We start from the raw sequence: 19,230 nt of genomic DNA, 5'->3' as shown, positions 1-19,230 counted from the left end.
AAATGGCGAGCTCATACATCTGATAGGGGCTTCACCCATAGGGGGGACAAAATGCCTCTATAGCGCCCCCTTGAAATTTCAGAATACCCTTCCCATAGGGGTTTTTTGGAGTAGGAAGATGAAACGTCACACCATGTCAGGATTAACTTACTCTGAGTTTTCACATAACCGCTTCAGTGATGCGTACTGCTGCCCCCCCGCGTTGATGCAGGAGAGTGAGGGCCCGGTCACAGCTACTTGCAGCTTTAATTATTATTGATATTGCATTACAAAATGACTTACATGATTAAAAATTTTAAAATTGGCAAATATATTTTCTGTCAGTTCAATAACTGACTCATAGTTCCAGCTGTACTTTTACATTTTCATATGTTTCAATGGCAAAATCTTAATTTGTAAAGTAATAGGTAACTAAAGCTGTGATGTAAATGTAGTGTGGCAGAGGCAGACTGTGGGGCAGGCTGTGGCATGAGAAGAGTCAGATTTGTACTTACAGTACCTGAGTAAATTTTGTTTATTTAAAAGGATCCCCATTAGCTGACGCCAGGACGACAGCTAGTCTTCCTGGGGTAAATGTGTTTAGTCACATTCCACCATTGGGTGCAGTTAATGTTATATTATTTCCATGACTTTGGGAGTATGACTCAACTTGTGACCTGCTTGACCTGACCAATGACTTGATTTGACTTGCTTGACTTACAGCGAGGACTCGACTTGACTTGCTTGATTTTCACCAGAGAGACTTGAGACTTGTTTGAGACTGGAAGGTTATGACTTAAGACTTACTAATGACTTGCGCATGTGTGACTTACTCCCACCTCTGCTGCTCACAGAGCCCCCTTAGGGAGCTATAGACGGTGATGGTGACGCGGTAAAGTGATGACAGCAGAGAGACATGATATCCTTTAGCAAGGATGATCTCACACACACACACACACCCACCCACACACACATTATAACTGAGAGGTAGAACTTAAACCGCTAATTATACCTCTGCTTCAACTTGCACAAAGTTGCATTTCTTCTACACTTACAGTATATGTACCAATTTAACATGTATTATGACCTGTTGAGTCCGATCATTATTTTCCATTCAGACAGAAATATGGAGGCAATTAACTGAGATGAATTTATGGCTTTACTCTTCTGTTCTGACAGATTTGACATCCACACACCAAATACACAGTGGGAGGCTCTGGGAATTTCAGTGTTATTTTATTGTGAAAAGAGGACGAGACAGGATGAACCTCAGGTCGTGCTGCTGTAGGATCAACACCACTCTCCCACACTCAGTATACAGTACACAGTCAATTATAGCGCCTGGAAATGAACGGAATAAAACAGAACAGTGAGAGGCTGTCCCGGGAGTAAACAGGAGATGCAGGGAGTTTAGGTCTGTTGCCATGGTGATTGTGAGGAAGGAGTACAGGTAAATTGTCTGAGATTAAATAAATAAATTAATGGCACCTGTTTGAATGAGAGTCTTGCCCTCCTCTGAGATGTCCCCTCTAAGGCAGTGTGGGTACAGCACAGAGTGTCCCACACACACACACACACACGCACGCGCGCGCGCACACACACACACACACACACACACACACACACACACACACACACACTTCACTGTACAGGTTACAGCACAACATCCACACCATCTGGCCCCATGTGAAACTGCTGGGAACACTCAGGAGATCAGAGGGCGTCTGATCTCTGCTCACTGAAGGAGGATGTACAAGATGACAGACACATGAAACCTGGCAGGCCCACTGAGGAGACACATTTAATAAATGCTCTTACAATGTAATAAGCCTTCCACCCACACTAATTTATCAAAGGAAATGACTTAACTGCATCCCACTGGACATGTTCTTCACACTTGCCCTGTATATAACAAACAAAGAATTGCAGAAAGCCTCTCTGAAGTAATCAGAGAAGCAGCTAGCTCACTTTATAGAAAGATGACGCCCCCAATTCCCAATTAAAGCACTGAGTGGTCAGCTGTTTCTGGCTTAAAGGTCTTGTGTGTGGGATTTAGTGGCTTTTAGTCAGTGAGGTTGAACCAGTGGTGTAGTGGAGGGTATATGCAGGTATACAAGGTTTATCCTCCTTTTCTGGTCATTTACAGTATACCCACCTATCAAACAACAAGCCATTGGAATATATACAGTACATGATCTGGGTGAATACTCGATTCTGACTGGCGGCTTTAAAAACTGATAATGCATACCTACTGAGTAGTTCTGGTGAAACTGTGTGGTCACCATTCTTAAAGGATAACTTCGGTATTTTTCAACCTGGGTCCTATTTCCCCATGTATATGTGTGCGTATGATTCATAGGTACAACTCGTTCTAAAATTGGTTCAGTATTGAGGGAGGTGGATGCAGCCGGGAGCCGCGAAACAAGCTAAAACGGTAACGGGGGCAAATGCGTCCCGTATAAGTTTGCGCATTAAAAGTGCTTTTTTTCCGCCACTGATCGGTTCAGATCGCCAGTGTTATCTCTGTAAATAGCATACTAGCCTTTCCCTTATCTCTGGGCTGTGTAATGTCACGAGCTTTGCTCCGCTGTGTCTGTAGCTCTCTCTACTCGCGGGACAGCCGTTTTCTTGAGGAAGAGGTGTTTCAGGATTGGATGTCTTCTCTTCTTCGGCTGGCAGTAGTCATTTTGTGAGAAATGAGCACTGCAGACCCGGTGGTCAGCAAGGCGGAGTGTCTGGACAGGAGTGTTAGCATCCATTTGTAGCACAACTAGCCACAACTTCAGCATCTCGCCGTCCGACAAAGGCAGCTTATGAAAGCTGTACGGGGTGTTGCGCGACATCCTGTTCTTGCGTTCGGGAAAAAGGCCCGTTTATTTGAGCACTCCAAAAACTGTGGTAACACTCCAGGGGGTAGCACATAAAAGACTCCATCCCAAACTCTGACTCTTCTAGCGTAACACACACACTTCATACACACATACTCACTTACAGTACCTAGCGGGGCAGCCCTCCCCCTCTCTGCTCCAACACTGACTGACCGCTGACTCCACTCATACCACACTCACCACTGCCCCAGGGTCGCTACAATATGCTATTTACAGAGATAGCACTGGCGATCTGAACCGGTCAACGGGGAAAAAAAGCACTTTTAATGCGCAAACTTATACAGGACGCATTTGCCCCTGTTACCGTTTTAGCTCATTTCGCGGCTCCCGGCTGCATCCGCCTCCCTCAATACTGAACCAATTTTAGAACGAGTTGTACCCACGAATCATACGCACACATATGCACACATACACATGGGGATATAGAGCCCACGTTGAAAAATACCGAAGTTATCCTTTAATTAATGTGCTGCATATAAAATAGCATCAACCTGTATCCACTATTCGCTATTGTATACGCCATTCAATTTGTTACCTCAGACTGCAGTCAACAGTAACGTTTCCTTTGTTCTTGAAAGTCTTGATATTGACTTGGGGACAATGGTATGGCTGGGCTGAAAAACTTTAGATTTTGAATGCAAAAAGCATTAAAATGTAAATGATTTTTTTTTTCTTTGGAAAGTGACCATGCAAGCAGGATAATGCCCACTGAGGTGTCCTTTCAGGAATTAATGGCCGTCGCTGTGCATCGGACACTTCACCACTCCATGTCGGCAATTAAGGAGAAATACGGTGATAAAACACAAATGGCCCGACCTAGAGCCAGTGTTTGTGTTTCTAATGTAATAAAAATACAGCGATTCTTAGATTCAGGGCCCAGTTGTTAAAAAAATTAATCTGGATCAGAATCCCATGTCATGCTGTCCAGGATTAGATAATTCATCTTTATTTTGTACTGGTCTTTCAGAGCAATCCTGGATAGGATCACCCTGATCCAGATACAAACTTTACAAGGTTACCAAATCCAGATAACTAGTGCTCTACATAGGCCTACACATCTTAATATAGGTAGTGTTGGGAATAGAATGATTTTATGTGTTTTACTATAAGTTGTGTTTCACGATACAAGTTTTAGATGTGTGAACAATGAGAATACTGAGATGATTTCAGCTGATCTGAATGTGTTTGCTTTGCAGAAGTGGAGAAGTACAGGAGAGGAAGAGACATGAAGTCTGAGGAGCACATACCGCAATGCTTAGATAATTAGTTTCATATATGGTAAAAAGAATAGGAAGTGATGTACAGAGGTACAGCACGTGTAGGGAGTTGTGTTGTTCTCTTGTCTTTCAAAACAGGAACCACGCCCCCACCGCCAGCGGGAAGGAGTCAGATTAACACGAGGCAGGGGCGTGGTGTGGTGAAGGAGGAAGTGGAACTGCCAATGAGAAGAGGACAACGCCTTGCGTGCACAATGACACTCTGTTACGCTCAAATATACTGGGTCAGGGAAAGGACAGGAGGTCAGACTTCGTGAACTGACACACCTTTGTTGTTCGTCAGGGATGTGAAGTTGAGACCCAGAGCTCTGTAATTTTATTCCTTTACTGCTTAATAAACTACATTAACTGAGACCGAATATCTTCTCCTATTGCTTCATTAAAGAACACGCAGGACTGAGCTCACACATAGCACACTGGAGAGTAGGATGAGCCTCGAGTCCATCAGTAGTCTGCCAACAAACACTCTGCAATTACTACTTATCACTGTAGTCGCCACCAAAGAGACTGAAACATAGATCTTTGTGAATATAACTTTAAATACTTTTGTTTGATGCTGACATTTGGGGGATTATTTAATTGGAAAAACTTTTTTTTTTTTTTTTAATTTACTTTACAGTACCAAAAGCCTTATTAGGTAGCCTAATGTCTACTTTATCTATTTTATCACAGTAACTGTTTAAAAAATCAAGTGCAGAATATAAATAAATATATACATATTTTACAGATTTCAAAGATTTATTACATTGATCCAGATCAAAACCAAGACTGGATTATAGGATTTGATCCAATTTTCTTTTTTCCCCACCATTTTCAAGATTTGATTCCATCTGATTGCCAAAATCCAATTACATTCCTTCTGAATAACTGGGCCCTGGTGATTACAACACAAAATCCTTTTGAATCTCTGAACATATCAGAGATGTGGGTGTTGATTCAAAGTTTTGAAACCAAACTATTACAGAGCAACTCTGCAGCAAACAGAGTGCTTGCCATAGTTACTGTAGCTTGTCTGTACAATGAGGGATTATTAGTGACATAGCAATGATGTTGACATGTTTCAGCATCTCAGCAGTTACGTTGGCGAGCGCAGTGTCATCATTACTTATAGAAACAATGGCCTTATTTGGGAAGTTAATAGTAGAAGTAAATTATATAAGTAGAAGTTAAAAAGGTTTACAGATCAAGTGTAAAGAAAAAAAGACATGCCAGACAAATCAAGATTTTCACAAATGAATCATGTGGCACTTACATGAAAGCATTTTTGAGATTTTCCATTTTCAATAACACGAGTCTGTTTTTTTTTATCTATTATCCAGGAAGAAAAACAGATTCAGATTCAGCCAGAATGGTGTGAACATGACCTGAGAGCCTCAGGAGGCAGCAGGAAAATCAGAGCCTCTCTCTGCTGCAGTCACATGGGCCTCTGCAGCTCTCTGATATCTCACTGAGTGCATCTAACTGTGTGTGCCCGTGTGTGCGTGCGGGCGCGTGTGTGTTTGTGTGCGCAAATACTGTACTGAGGGATTTGCCATGCAAGAGGTGGATTTTAGACGTGTGAATGGAGTTCTATTCAAGTGAAAAACACTTGGCAGTGTTGCTGTATGTGTTGCATTTCCTTAAACTGAATTTAGGTGTTTCCCCTCTCTGTTGTTTAATGATTGTTTACAAGAGCAATAGGAGGGCTAATACTCCTAACAAAGCAATCCAGCCAATCCAAAATGTGAACCCAAACATATAATGGAGTGTAGAAGCTGGCCAGCAATCTTTCCATCCACAGTCCCTGTCATTTTGTAATTATATTAATAACTTACATCAGCAGAGTGTGTGATCGTGAGAAGCAGAAGCATGTGTCCTGCTGGCAGACACTGGAGCTGTGGGTTAACACTCTTATTATAAATTACTTTTGGCCATGCGTGTGTGTCAGTATGGAGGGAGGCACAGGTGACCACATAGACAAGATGCTCTGGATATTTTCAGCGGCTCTGTGTTGCTGTGATTGAAAGGCACAGAGAAACAATGGTGCCACACAAATGTAGTGTGTGTGTGTGTGTGTGTGTGTGTGTGTGTGCGCGCGCGTGCGCGCGTGCATGTGTGTGTGTGTGTGTGTTTGTTTGTTTGTAAATGTGTGAAGCAATCAGAGTAATGAATTGATTCCAACATCCAAACATGACAGCTCAAAAACAACAGCAGAATGAATGAAATCATGTCTACACTGTTCAAAAGCATCCCGCAGAGGGACAGTAGATATGAATGTTTGTCCCTCTGTGCTGATTATATGAAATACAATAATGTTTTTGGTGTAATATATCCTCAGAAAAATGTTGGTGCCAAAAAGTAACATAAAATAAACCCCTAAAAACTATAGAAAAAATATATACTCCAAAATATTAGGGATGCACCGAATATATTGCAAAAAAAAAAAAAAACCACACATTCGGTATTCGGTGGAATAAGTTAAAAGCAAGGCTGAATAATAGGGCGCAGTTTTGATAAAGCAATCAAACAGCGTGCCGTGATGGGCGGATTAAAATGTCGGCTGTGTGGCGATCCGCCCGTCACCGCATTCACATTTGCGACTAAAAATAGTTTAGAGCGAGCAAAATAGGCTTACGCCAGGGCCACACCGCCCACGGAAGCGCTGTGAATAGCCTCGAAGCACCGAGAAGTGAAGCCAGTTTCCTTTTGGCAACCATGTTAACCATCCACACCGGCCGCGCCGCGCAGCTCCGCCGCCGGCCCTGCAGCGATCAGTTCGGCGTCTGGTATATTTTCTGCGCGAGCCATGAGCGAATGTGTCAAGCCGGGCAGTTATGATGGAAAAACAAGAGCTGGGAGCAGAATCGCTTGACTACCGGCGTGGAGAAATGCGCGTCTGGTGTGAACGGAGGTGTGAACGGAGGTGCTCCGGTGCGCTGCGCAGGCAGTGTGGCCCTGGCGTCAAATCATTTAGCACACTGTGTGAGCAGCCTACAGATTTCAACCACCAACAGAAACGAGAGGCGAATCCCACCGATTGTGGGTTGAACGGGGGTGACAGACACAGACAGTAATGTATTCCTGTCAAATACGGCAGTCATCGGCTTACCGGCGAGGAGAAGTCGGCTCCAATAATATCCACTTCTTGGCGTGTGGACTGCCCAGAACTACCTGAACAGCCGAGCCAGCGGAACACAGGTATGTGACGTGTCAGAGGAGAAACGAGCCGTTCACGGCCCACAAACCTCACCGCACTTTAGGGACTGTTCTTTACTTATGAAGGGGAGGAGGGTGGCTGGTTGATTCTTATTTTATTTATTGATTTTATTTTGATCCCCCCTATGTTCATCACTCATTGATGCTGTTTTTGAAGTATAAATAAGTCAGTAAGTAATTTATTCCATTGAAATATCATTGATGTATTATAGAAAAGTGATTTATCTTTTTATAAATGACAAAAGCCACATCTGCCTCATTTTTTCTGTGATATCGTGATACTACTCAGAACCATGATATTTTCATTGATTTTGTACAGTGGGTCCCAATTTTGGTACCGTGACAACACTAATCTGGAGGGGGTTCATCTGCAAAAACTAGTGAAAAACTAAACAACAATATGCGGTATTCGGTACTCGGTATTCGGCCAAGCATTTAATATTATTCGGCTTCGGCTTCAGCCACAAATTTTCATTTCAGTGCATCTCTACAAAATATCTTCTGCCCTTTAAAGGAGGAGTTTGACATTTTGGGGAATATACTTATTTAGATCCTCTGGTAGGTCATTCCTGGCCATCCCTTGGTCCAACTTGAAGACCAAGGGTGACCAGGCCTTTTCTGTTCGAGCCCCTCGTCTATGGAATGGCCTGCTAGAGGAGATCAGGGAAGCTAACACAATGGGCTCTAGTTTCGCAGACCGGGCGAGGCGGGGGCGCAGCGCACCTGTGCTTCGCCAACTGGGTGTGGCCAGGCAGATTTTGCAAGTTTGGCACACTGTGCGCCTGATGCAGCTACTCCTCTTTCCCACCTCCGTCCCTCCTACCTGCTCAAGTCAGAAAGACGGAGGAGAGAAGGCATGGAGTGGGTTTTACACACATCACACCAATCAAATGAGTCCCTCTCCTCGCCCTTAAATGTGCCGCGCGAAGGCATAATGAGAGTTTACTCAATTCGCCATGGTAGAAGAGAGCAGCAGCGTCAGACAGCCAAACTTCTCCCAGGAGGAAACTGATGTTTTGGTCCGGGAAGTCCAAGCTCGCAGTGTCCGAATATACGGAACTGCGAGCAGACCTCCACGGGCTGATGATGCAAAGGTAGCCTGGGAGGAGGTCACCACAATTGTAAATCAATGTTGCATTTTTCTCGTGCGCGCGCGCTCTCTCTTTCTCTCTCGCAGTCTCACTCTGTTTCTCTTCTTTTGACTTTTCTGAGATGACAGATGCTGAATATATACTCCCTATCTGATGCTGTGGCTGTTTGTGGTTGGCTGAGAGGGATGTCAACTCAGTTTGCAGCTGTGTTAATCAAATCAGGTTGGGTTTCCATTACGCATGCCAAATGGTGCCAGTCCCCTTTGATCTGACATCAGATGTGACGGGACAGTCGATATAGAGATACATTTATGTGCTGATTGCAGATAGTTGCATTGAATAGTGGTTTTTGTGGGTATTTTTTGCATCGTTAATGTGCCTGGCATTCTGGAAACCTGCCTGTGAGGTTTTGGTGACGTGTGCGCACTCTCAGTCGGTCAGCCAAACTTCGGCTTACACCGGCTGCGCTCCGGCTGCGCTCCGCCTGCGCTCCGCCTGCGCTGACAGTAGACCTGGTTTCAGCTGGCGAGCTTTTAGCACACCTTCGGCGAAGCCTTTTGGCACGAAACTGTCACTGCACCAAGCTGGATCTGTCGACACCTCCCAGTGCACCTCGGTCTGCCAAACTACCAAACTGAGCACGCCTCGGGTTACGCTGCTTGAAACTAGCTCTGCGCGGGGTTCGCCACCCTGCGCCACCCTGCGCTGTGCTGGGAAAATAGAGCCCCTTGTCTTCTTTTAAGTCCCTTTTAAAAACTCACTACTTCAGACTTGCTTTTAACTGATTTGAATTATCTGTTTGCTTTTATTGTTTCTCATTTTGTGTTTTATTTTATTATTTTTAGTTATTTTATTTCACTAACTGCCTACTTATTGTCTTTCAATATGTAAAGCACTTTGTAACTTGTTTTTGAAAAGTGCTTTATAAATAAAGATATTATTATTATCATTATTATTATTATTATTATTATTATTATTATTTAATATCTTGCTGAGACTTAAAAGAGAAGATTGATAGCACACAACTAACAGCCACTTAGCTTAGCATAAAAACTTGAGAAAAAAATTAAGCTGCACTGTGTGTTTATTGCTAATTAACAAGTGTTGGCATGCCAACACGCTAAACCAAGATGTGAATAATATTACATTAACATTTTAAGCATTGACATTGTGATCAAGCTGATATTAGGCTTTAACTTAAAGTGCAACCTCACAGAGCCATTAGTGTAGCTGTAGACTCTTAGTCTTTTTTTTTTTTTTTTTTTTTTTTTACCTTTGGACAGAGCCTTGCTTGGCAGAGGTGGAAGTAAGTTACACATGTGCAAGTCACATGCAAGTCTTAACTTATCAGTCTTAATCAAGTCCCATTTTACTGTAGTGAGAATCAAGCAAGTCAAGTCAAGTCCCTGCTAGTCAAGTCATATGAAATTCTCATGATCTGGTTGGCCATTAAGCCAATAATAGAAAGGTCTGGTTGGCCATTAAGCTTATAATAGAAAGCCCTTTTCCATCAAAATTAGCGTGTGTATGCAGTTTTTTTGAAAACAGGAATACCCGCTAAAAATAGGTGGTAGACTCTTTTCTCATAACCAGTAGAATAGAGGCATGAATACTGCTCGACAGCAGAAGAGTATGCCTTTTTTTTTCTTACTGTGTGTTGCTTTTTATGTCAGGGACAGGCCAGAAAACAGGTGAGTAAACAGTAGAAAGCAGCTTGGAGACCAGTGAAAATGTTATGGTGCTGTTTCTTTTTTATGTCTCTTACTTATTGAGTCACTCTTTCAAACTTGGTGCTAACTAACAATGTTTGAGTGCTGCTTGGGCAGAGACAGACAATATTTGATGGTGGTGCATCATTGCATCTCACCAGTTAAGGGGATAAAATTAGCATGTTCAACCAGGTGTTGTGTTTCAATCACTGCTAATCAGAGCCAGAACCAATAAATACCTGTAACTCATTTGACCAGGGTATGAGTGCCAAGTTTAACCTTTCCTATTAAATTAAAAAGCCAGATGTTAGCTGGTGTAAGTGGGTTTTTTGTGCAGTGGGAAAGGGGCTTTAGTTAGCTAAAAGCTGCATATCTGTACCTTTCTTTCTGGGTTTTGTAGTGACAGATGAAGTTGGACATTGTGGTGGATGTGTAACTGATTTTTGAGCTGCAGACCTTACATACCTCTGTTCTCTATTCACTACTGTCATCAGCGACATAATCCTTAAATCTAATTTTTTATTTATTTTTTTGGCCTAGCCCCCTCCAGGATAGCTGCCTCTTATGTTGACCTCAGCTAGTCTGCCATATTTTATTAGCCTACATTGCCAGGTTTGTGTGCATTGCTCTAGAAATCACATAATCATGATTCAAAAACAAAATATAAGTTCTCAATATCTAGAAAAATGCAAAAACTTGTTACAAAATCCAAGTCTTTTCAAGTTTTCTGTCTCAAGTCTAAGACCGTTCTCAAGTCATGAATACAGAGTCAAAGTCAAGTCGACTCTTTTATCAGTGTTAGTTAATCAAGTCTCAAGTCCTCAAATTTGGGACTTAAGTCTGACTGGAGTCAAGTCATGTGACTGGAGTCCCTACCTCAGCTGCTCAGTGATTACCTGCTGGCTGTAGCTCTGTGGTCTATTTTACAGACATGAGTCTGACCTTCACACCAAATTTGGCAAGTAGCAAATACGCATGTGTCCGAAATTGTCGAACTATCCCTTTCATTGGTAAAGATATTTACCTGCTATGACGCTAAATGCTTCAGTGTTTATGAAATATGTTAATCTGAGCATAAATAATAGAATAAGAACATAAGCACAAACACATGCCCTGTTTAGATGGTCTAAAACTCAAAGTGCCAGGCGCGCAGCGCATGGGCGTGTCCCAGTCACTTGCTAGTTAGACAGCGCATTTTCAGACTGTGCGCCATGGCGGAGAGTCTAAAAGGGTTGGACTTACTCTGTGAATTAGTCATGGGTGTGTTTTGGGCTTATCATTCAATAAGCCAATCAGAGTGTCACCTCTCCCTTTAAAGGAGGCGAGAGCTGCGAGATGGCGGACCTACCAACTGGACAGAGTGAGCGTTTTACAGCTGAGGAGACGATACCGATTGTCCCATCACATCTGATGTCAGATCAAAGGGGATTGGCACTGTTTGGCACGTTTGGCACGCATAATGGAAACCCAACCCGATTTGATTAACACAGCTGCAATCTAATAAGTTCACATCCCTCTCAGCCAACCACAAACAGCCACAGCATCAGATAGGGAGTATATATTCAGCATCTGTCATATATTCAGCAAAATAAAGTTTATCAAACATTTTCACATCTTTGATGATCACAATTCAATAGGGAAAGACAAGTTCATTTTACAGGCTTTGCATCATCAGCCCGTGGAGGTCTGCTCGCAGTTCTGTATATTCGGACACTGCCAGCTTGGACCTCCCGGATTATGATGATCATTATTACTGCGATTAGATCATTCTGATTAATGACTGACCATTAAGACGTATTTCTGATAAATATTTTAATGTGCACAATAATAACCTTTCACATTGTAATCATATTTTTATTTGTTATCTTTTGCATATGTGTGGCTGCTCCGTGTCAGAGTGCACACGCGTTGTGCACCCGCCTAGAGACACATATGGCCCCGTTCAGATGTAGCATCTAAAAGCGTGTGGAAAACGCCAGCTGTGCCGTTTCCATCCTTTTATCCAAGGCGCTTCGGAGGTTGCACTACTGTCGCGCCTGCCGTTACTAAGCAACCAAAACCGCCTGTCACTCACAGGGGGAGTAAAAAGTGACACAGAAATAGCATATCATCATGCTCACCAGTTATCCCAAGCTCCGAGCTGATAATTCTCCAGGCATTGTTCCTTCTGTTGGAGTCAAAGTAGTACGACGAAGACAGGTCATATAACTCTGGGTATCCCTGGACAAGAATGATCAGTCGCTCCTCCATTGCTTGCTGCCTTTCACACCACCGGATGTTGTGAAGTCCGTTGGATGGAAAGGAAGAAGCAGGTCCATGGAGCTGATTGGTTAATTCTTATCACATGACATGCAGTGCGCTTGCTGCATTCGATAAAGTTGAGATTTTTCCATCTCTGTGCGCCGCGGACGCGCACAAAAAAACAGGCGTGTTGCACCGAACGCGTGCCGCTACAGCATCGCTTTGGATTGTGAGCGCACTTGACGCATGCCTACATTGAAACTAATGGGTATGTGTGCACAAAAGACGCTACATCTGAACGGCCCCTATTACTAACTTGTTTAACAGCGAAATACTGCGCCGTTGACTTTAGACCAGGTTTTTGTTGGTCACTGGCGCATTTGCTTTTTACGCCATCTAACTAGCAACGCGCCATGACTGCGCCTGACCACTCCTCATTTTTAGACCAACACACCCAAAGAGAAGCGCAAGTTCATTTGCTAGTTAGATGACGGGGGCGCAAGGCGTGAAAATGACAACTGCTCCTGCATCTAAATAGCAATGACACTTGCGACATGGATTATGTGCCCTCTTCCGTCTACTTTAGACCATCTACATTGGGCCCAAAGTCAGCTGGGGCCTCTAGGTGCTCGCTTGGTTCCCTGTGGAGATTTTCTACCAGCCCTATATGTTTAAGCAGGCTGCCCTTTTCAGCAGGGATCATCGCCACTGACTTACTTTTTTCATACTGAAGGCCACTTTTGGAGTGAGGTGGGAGAGTAGAAAATAGAGCAAGGAGAGGAGAGGCCTCTGTAGCAGCTTGTTTGCAGCTTAAGAGGTCCTTTGTGTATCGTTGGTCTTCCATTCTGGGGGCTAAATGAGCAGTTTAAGTCAAGACTCAGTCACTGTGTTAAAGTGCAGAGGTGCTGGCCGCCTGTTCCTCTGCTGACAACTGCTGAGTAAGATGCTGCGTGGCATCAACATCGGCCGGAGAGCTAATGTGCAAGCCTAGTGTGTGTATTTTGTGCGTCTGACCTAGGAGGAAGTGCTGAGGATACAGCCATTGTTTGTGCAGGTGGACGGCGGCTGCGGCTTCAGGCCAGACTGGTTGCTTTTCTCCTTTATTAGAGCCAGATGTCTGTGAGGGGGTGAAAAAACAAAGAAAAATAGGCCTGTTCTCTCATCATAACCCCCTCATATAGCCATGTGCACACACCACAGTAATAATGCTTCAAAAGTCAGAAGACAAGGTTTGTAACCAAAACTTGTCTGTATCCTGAAGGAAACATCTATTTATAATCTAACATTAAGTCATCTCACCCATCAGTTATGCTGACATTTCACTCGCCAGCTTTAATTTAAATACTTGGAGTCACCACTAGACAAGATTTAAGTGAAGTGAACCTGGAATTGCAGTATGAGAGATCAAATAAAGTACAGCCCAATATAAGTATACAGTATACCTTACTATCAATACAGAAGTAAATTATAAATGGTCCATGAAAAACACTGAATGCAAAGCTCTATGTCCAGAAAATTACTTTAATTTTTTTTTAACAGACACTTTGTAGTGTATCGTGTATAGTTGTTATGTAATAATAATTACCTTCATAGTACTAGACTAAAGCTGTGCCTATGAGCAGGGCTGGATTAACCTGCTGAGCATCCTCGGGGCAAAAATTAGCCACTGGCCCCTCTTTAACCACCTTAACTTTCCCCCTCTGTCTGCACTGTGTGAAGTATTCCTATTTAAGGATTCACAATAATATCAGCACATTATCGGTATCAATAGACAGAGGCTTTAAAATGAAAATTTTTGCCTAAAAGACAGGCCGATAAGATCATGCTTTAATTATGCAACTTTTATTAGGTAAGATGATTGAATTTGGGTCGGCCTGGTGGTAACACTGTCACCTCAAAACAAGAGGGTTCTGAGTTTGATCTGACAGTGGGCTGGGACCCTTCTGTGCAGAGTGTGCATGTTCTCTGGCCTCCTCCCACACTCTAAAGACATGTAGGTTAGGTTAACTGGTGACCATAAATTGCCGGTAGGTGTGAATTTGAGTGTGAATGGTTGTCTATCTCTAAGTGTCAGCCCTGTGATAGTCTGGTGACCTGTCCAGGATGTACCTCTTGCCCAATTTTAGCTGGGATGGTTCCAGCTCCCCACAAACCTGGTTAGGGTTAGGAGGCTGGAGGGTTAGGGATAAGCACGGACAATGAATGAATGAATGAAAGTTGAATTTGCCCTGATTGTGGCTATTGTCAGGATTGTCTTGGAGAGAGCATCAACCAAGCATGTTAAAGTAGGAAACATTTTACAGTTTTTTTGCATGTTTCTTGTGTAACCTGTAAGATGACATAGTTTTCTTATTTTGCCTAATGAATGTGTACATTCTGATTTTGAAACGCAATGTGTTTTATGTTTGCATCTGCCAGTGGGCCAGCATGATAAAAAGTAGGCATGATAATATGGTAATCCCACTACAGGAGAGAATTAATGTTCTTTGCAATTCAGTGGAAAAAAATATATGTGTATACATAGGCATCAATATTGGCAATTGACTGAAATCAGATGGAAAATCTCAGCATACTGGATTCTGGCAAAAATCCAATACTGTGCATTCCTGTGCTGGAATATTACAGGTTTGTAAATTGATTAAAGAATATGCACCATGTTAGCACAGAATTTGCTGAAAAAAATGAAAGTCTTAAAACTAGATTTTGATATAGAAACCCCCTGTAACACTTATCACTCAAAGCTGAATATTGTGTATTTGATTTATAACATTTCTTTTATTATAGTTCTACTACTGTTACTTTCATCCACTGTGCACCTAGTGCATGTCTATCCATCCTGGAAAATGGGTTCCTCTGAGTGGTCTGCGAAATCTTCCTTTTTGGTCTATTGTGTGTTTGGTTGCTTTTTGAGGGTCTACAGATACACAGTATCATACTGTATGTTATACAAATTGTGAAGTTTGCTAAGACAAATTTGTGATATTGGGCTGTATAACTGAGCTTGACTTGACTTTAAAGGGCCTAAAGATCAGGTAATAAACCCGGACCCATCTAAAGGCCCTTATCATCCATTAGTTATACATGCTTCTCCTTTTAACAGGGTAGCAGTGGGCTGAAGCCAATCCCAGCTGACATTGTGCTTTAGTAGTGCATATTTTTGTATTCCTGAACAATGTTACAATTAAATTACCACAAATCAATTCCCAAACAGTGAACCTTGGGCTGTGGGGGCCTTGAGGGATTAGCACCAACAGCAATTACCAGTGTTTTTGCCATGTAAGTGCAAAAATGCAGATCTTAATACTAGATTTGGCATGGACCTTCTTCAAGCAAGAACCTCGAGGTCACTTTATAAAAAAGGAACAACTTTAAGACTGTCAGCATGTTAGTTTTTACTCTTCTTTACCTGCTTTACCATAAAGTAATCCGGCTTTGTCTAGCAGTGCCACAGCATTAACAGTCTCTCTACACTGAATCTAATGAATCAAATATTAACATTACCAGCAGGAGTGATGGATGAAACTACCTAAATAAAACCTTTAAAACTAGGGTTTTGTTAAATGGAGAGATGGGAGAACGTACCATATGCACAAATGCATAGAAAGTATTATTCCTGGTTCCATCAAGAGCAACAAAGAGATGCAGCTTTTCCAAAAAACCTATTTAATTCTGGATGGTTTAGAATTTAGAGGAGGTGTAAAAAATGAAACGACTCTCTCTCCCCCTCTCCTGTATAACGCTTACACAACAGCCTGTAATCCAACTCAGAGAGTGCAGTTATTAACCTTGACATTGCTTAGCATCGCTAGCATTAATCACATCACACAATGAGATACAGTCTCTGTCTCTGTGATGTGGGCAGTAGATTGTTGATATGTACATTGAGAGCAGCAGCCAGTTCTCATGTTCTGGTTTTGGGGGTGGGGGGTCTTCCCATGAATTTGCTTAAGGGCAGTGATGTGTACTGAACACTGAGTGTGGATCTCTGAGGCACTCACAGCCATTTTGGCACCAAATGTTTGACAACAGGAAATGGGAAATAACTCATAAATCTGTGATGGTCACAGACACAGAAGGACAAAGCCATGAGCTGAAATGTACCATACACCCTTCAGAAATGAAAGTGCTGCAATTCACTAATGATGTATCAGAGGCAAGTTGTGAAGACGGAAATCAACATGACAAAACAATAACAACACTTTAACTTTAAAAACAAATCATGAAATGTTCACTGGCCCAGAAAAAAACAACCCAATTAAACCTTTCTGTCTTTAATCAACAAAGCAAATTAAATAATCTTTTGTTATTGCTGCTTGCAGCAATGCTTCATAATTCATGAGACAATAAAAATACAAATTAGTATGAGGACAAAAGGATAATCTTAATTTACTGAAAGACATGTTTGGTCGACTGAGCAGGGGCTTTGTTGGCGAGTCCCTGGATGTGTCCGCTGAGCCCCTGGCGGGGCATGGTGGGGCACAGCAGGACAGGGTTATGAGATCCAGTGACTTTAACTCTTTTGCAACCACACAGGCTGTCTCTTTTTCGTTTTTCAGCTAAGACGTTCTGTGCAGACTTGTCCCTCACAGCTGATGCACCCAGTCACGTGAGGACGTACCTGTCTAACCACGTCCTGTAGCTTTAAGTGTTAAGGATGCTTGGTGTTACAGACAATGATTTATTAAGCACCTCCACACTTAACTGCTGCAGCAGGAGTCTTTGTTTTCTCAGGGTCCTGAAGGTGTAACACAAGAGGTCCCAACATCATAATGAAAGAGACCAGTGACAACTTGCTTAGTTAAAAAAGTTGGCTGAAGGCCATAGTTACAGTCATTGTGGTTGTAGAAGTCTTAAGAGTGAAGTCATTAGCCATCTATCATAGGGCATTCTTGAGGCTGTGATGAGCTGGTTTCCCTCTGAAATATATGCATCTAATGAGGACAAGGGTGATGGATGCTAACACACCACGCTGACAGCGCAGTGTAGGGCATGGATTGTGTTTTACAATTTGACGGAGTTTCTCTGTTGATCAGGGGGAGGGGGAGATAAGCTTAGCTCCCAAGATGCATTGGGGTCAGGGCACGTGCGAGGCCGCTGTTTGCTTTGTTGAATCTGAAGCAACCATCAGGAGAATCTCTCTTCCAGTCCGTCCTTTGTTCCCCTTATAAAACACCTTGAAGACCTGCTTCACCCACAGTTTAGTCTTTGCATGCATTTGGTCCATTTAGCCTACATTCTCACCCAAGCAGTGCTCTCTGTATCACACAGAGTTGATTGGACATCCTCCCCCCTATGCCCAGACAAGCACACATTACCCTTCTTTCTTTCAGCACATGTGTATGTGTCTAATTCAGACTCCATGCCTGAAAGTTACAACTACAGTTTTTTAAATCAAGTTTGCCTCCAAAGAATTCTTTCCACTCATTTTCTTGCCTCTCCTTAAACAAGGTAGCCATTCTCAGAGTCCCAGCTCTGTCCTCCATTAGTCCAGCCGGAGGTAGCTGGGTGTGGAGTAGTTGAACATAAGGAAATCCAACTTGTAAAGCTGATAGAGTTGGATCTGCTGCTGAGTGCTGATATTGCTAAAGAACTGGGCCGTCATGGCATCTGTGGTCCGAGTGGACTTGGCATAGCTTGGGAAATGCAAGGAGTCGCCAACACCCACCAGCCGCAGCACATAGTTTGCATCCGCTTCCAGTGTGTCATATTTGCCTACCAGGTCATAGTGGATGTGACATGGATGACAAAGCTGGTAAACGGTCTGCCAGTGCTCGTTGAGTGGACCATCGCGCTGCGTGGCTGGGTCCACCAGGTACTCTGCAAACTCTTTGAATTTAACATCAGCACCATTGAGCAGGGCGTCCTGCGTGGCATTCTTGCGGTAGCGCCGGATGATGCGAGTGCCAAAGCGCTTATGGAAGGATGAGTTGTACTTGAGGGTAAACTTGTTGCGGTATGCAGAGACCAGCCTCTCAAAGGGCTCGCGAACAAAGAGGAACTTGAGGTAGCTCTTGAGGCGGTGGTTGATCTCAGCAATACTGTACTGATTCAGCGTCTTCAGGTTGGAGGGAATGTGGGCTTCATTGGAAGGGATTTCCATTGGGTCACTGTTTAAGAGAGGCATAAGGACAGTGAGGAACGAACGTAAAACAGACAATATGCATTCATGTCTTGAGTCATCACAAACTTTCAGTGTAATGAGGGCATTATTCTATGCTTTCTTTTGATTTTCACATTGGCTAGTCATCCTGTTTAATTTGTCTTCTGATTAAATCGGAACCGTTGAAACAAGTTGTAGGAAGCCTCTGCAAGTAATTGGTCGCTGGCAGACACTCTGTGCTGCAATAAAATGGTTAATCAGCAGTGCCATGCGCTGTAGAGCCGATACACTACTGGTTCTGCCGGCCTGAATAGAATAATGTCTATAGCCTTACTGTTGTGTATAGCCTTATAGACTGAGCTGAGTAGTGATGCGCGGGTCAACCCGTAACCCGCGGGACCCTCAAATGGACCTGCGGGTCGGGCATCAGTGATTGTCTGTTAAATCGGTCCATAAATGATATTTTGACATTATTGGCTATTACTGTCATGGCATCCGAAGGTACTGATGCGTTGAGCAGGTGACAGTCCGCGGTCATTTTCCAAACACACTTGTGTAAAGCACTCCAAAAGAAACTTGTTGAAACTTTAAACAATAATTTATTGTACACAAAGGACGAAACAAACGTTGACAAAAAAGGTCCCATAATTCATATTAAATAAAGATAACGAAAAAACAGCTACAAGTTAGAGGGAATAGTGATAAAGTGGTAAAACTTGGCATTAATCCACAGCCTCAGACATAATGCGC

The 19,230-nt window shown here is 43.0% G+C and overlaps 1 protein-coding gene across 3 annotated transcripts in view; it reads right to left on the bottom strand.

Moving 5' to 3' along the window:
- Nucleotides 1–16,712: 16,712 nt before the first annotated feature.
- chst11 (carbohydrate (chondroitin 4) sulfotransferase 11) overlaps nt 16,713–19,230 on the bottom strand; it is a 343,304-nt gene continuing 340,786 nt past the window's right edge. For all 3 annotated transcript variants that reach the window (XM_049567108.1, XM_049567109.1, XM_049567110.1), the window contains exon 4: nt 16,713–18,487. In XM_049567108.1, coding sequence (XP_049423065.1) covers nt 17,863–18,487 — 625 coding nt within the window. In that variant the 3' untranslated portion in view covers nt 16,713–17,862. The remainder of the gene's footprint in view (nt 18,488–19,230) is intronic.

The sequence above is a fragment of the Epinephelus fuscoguttatus genome, linkage group LG22 (genome assembly GCF_011397635.1).
Source record: "Epinephelus fuscoguttatus linkage group LG22, E.fuscoguttatus.final_Chr_v1".
Taxonomy (NCBI): domain Eukaryota; kingdom Metazoa; phylum Chordata; class Actinopteri; order Perciformes; family Serranidae; genus Epinephelus; species Epinephelus fuscoguttatus.
The sequence above is the reverse complement of the archived record's forward strand: the minus strand, read 5'-3'. Positions and strand labels throughout refer to the sequence as shown.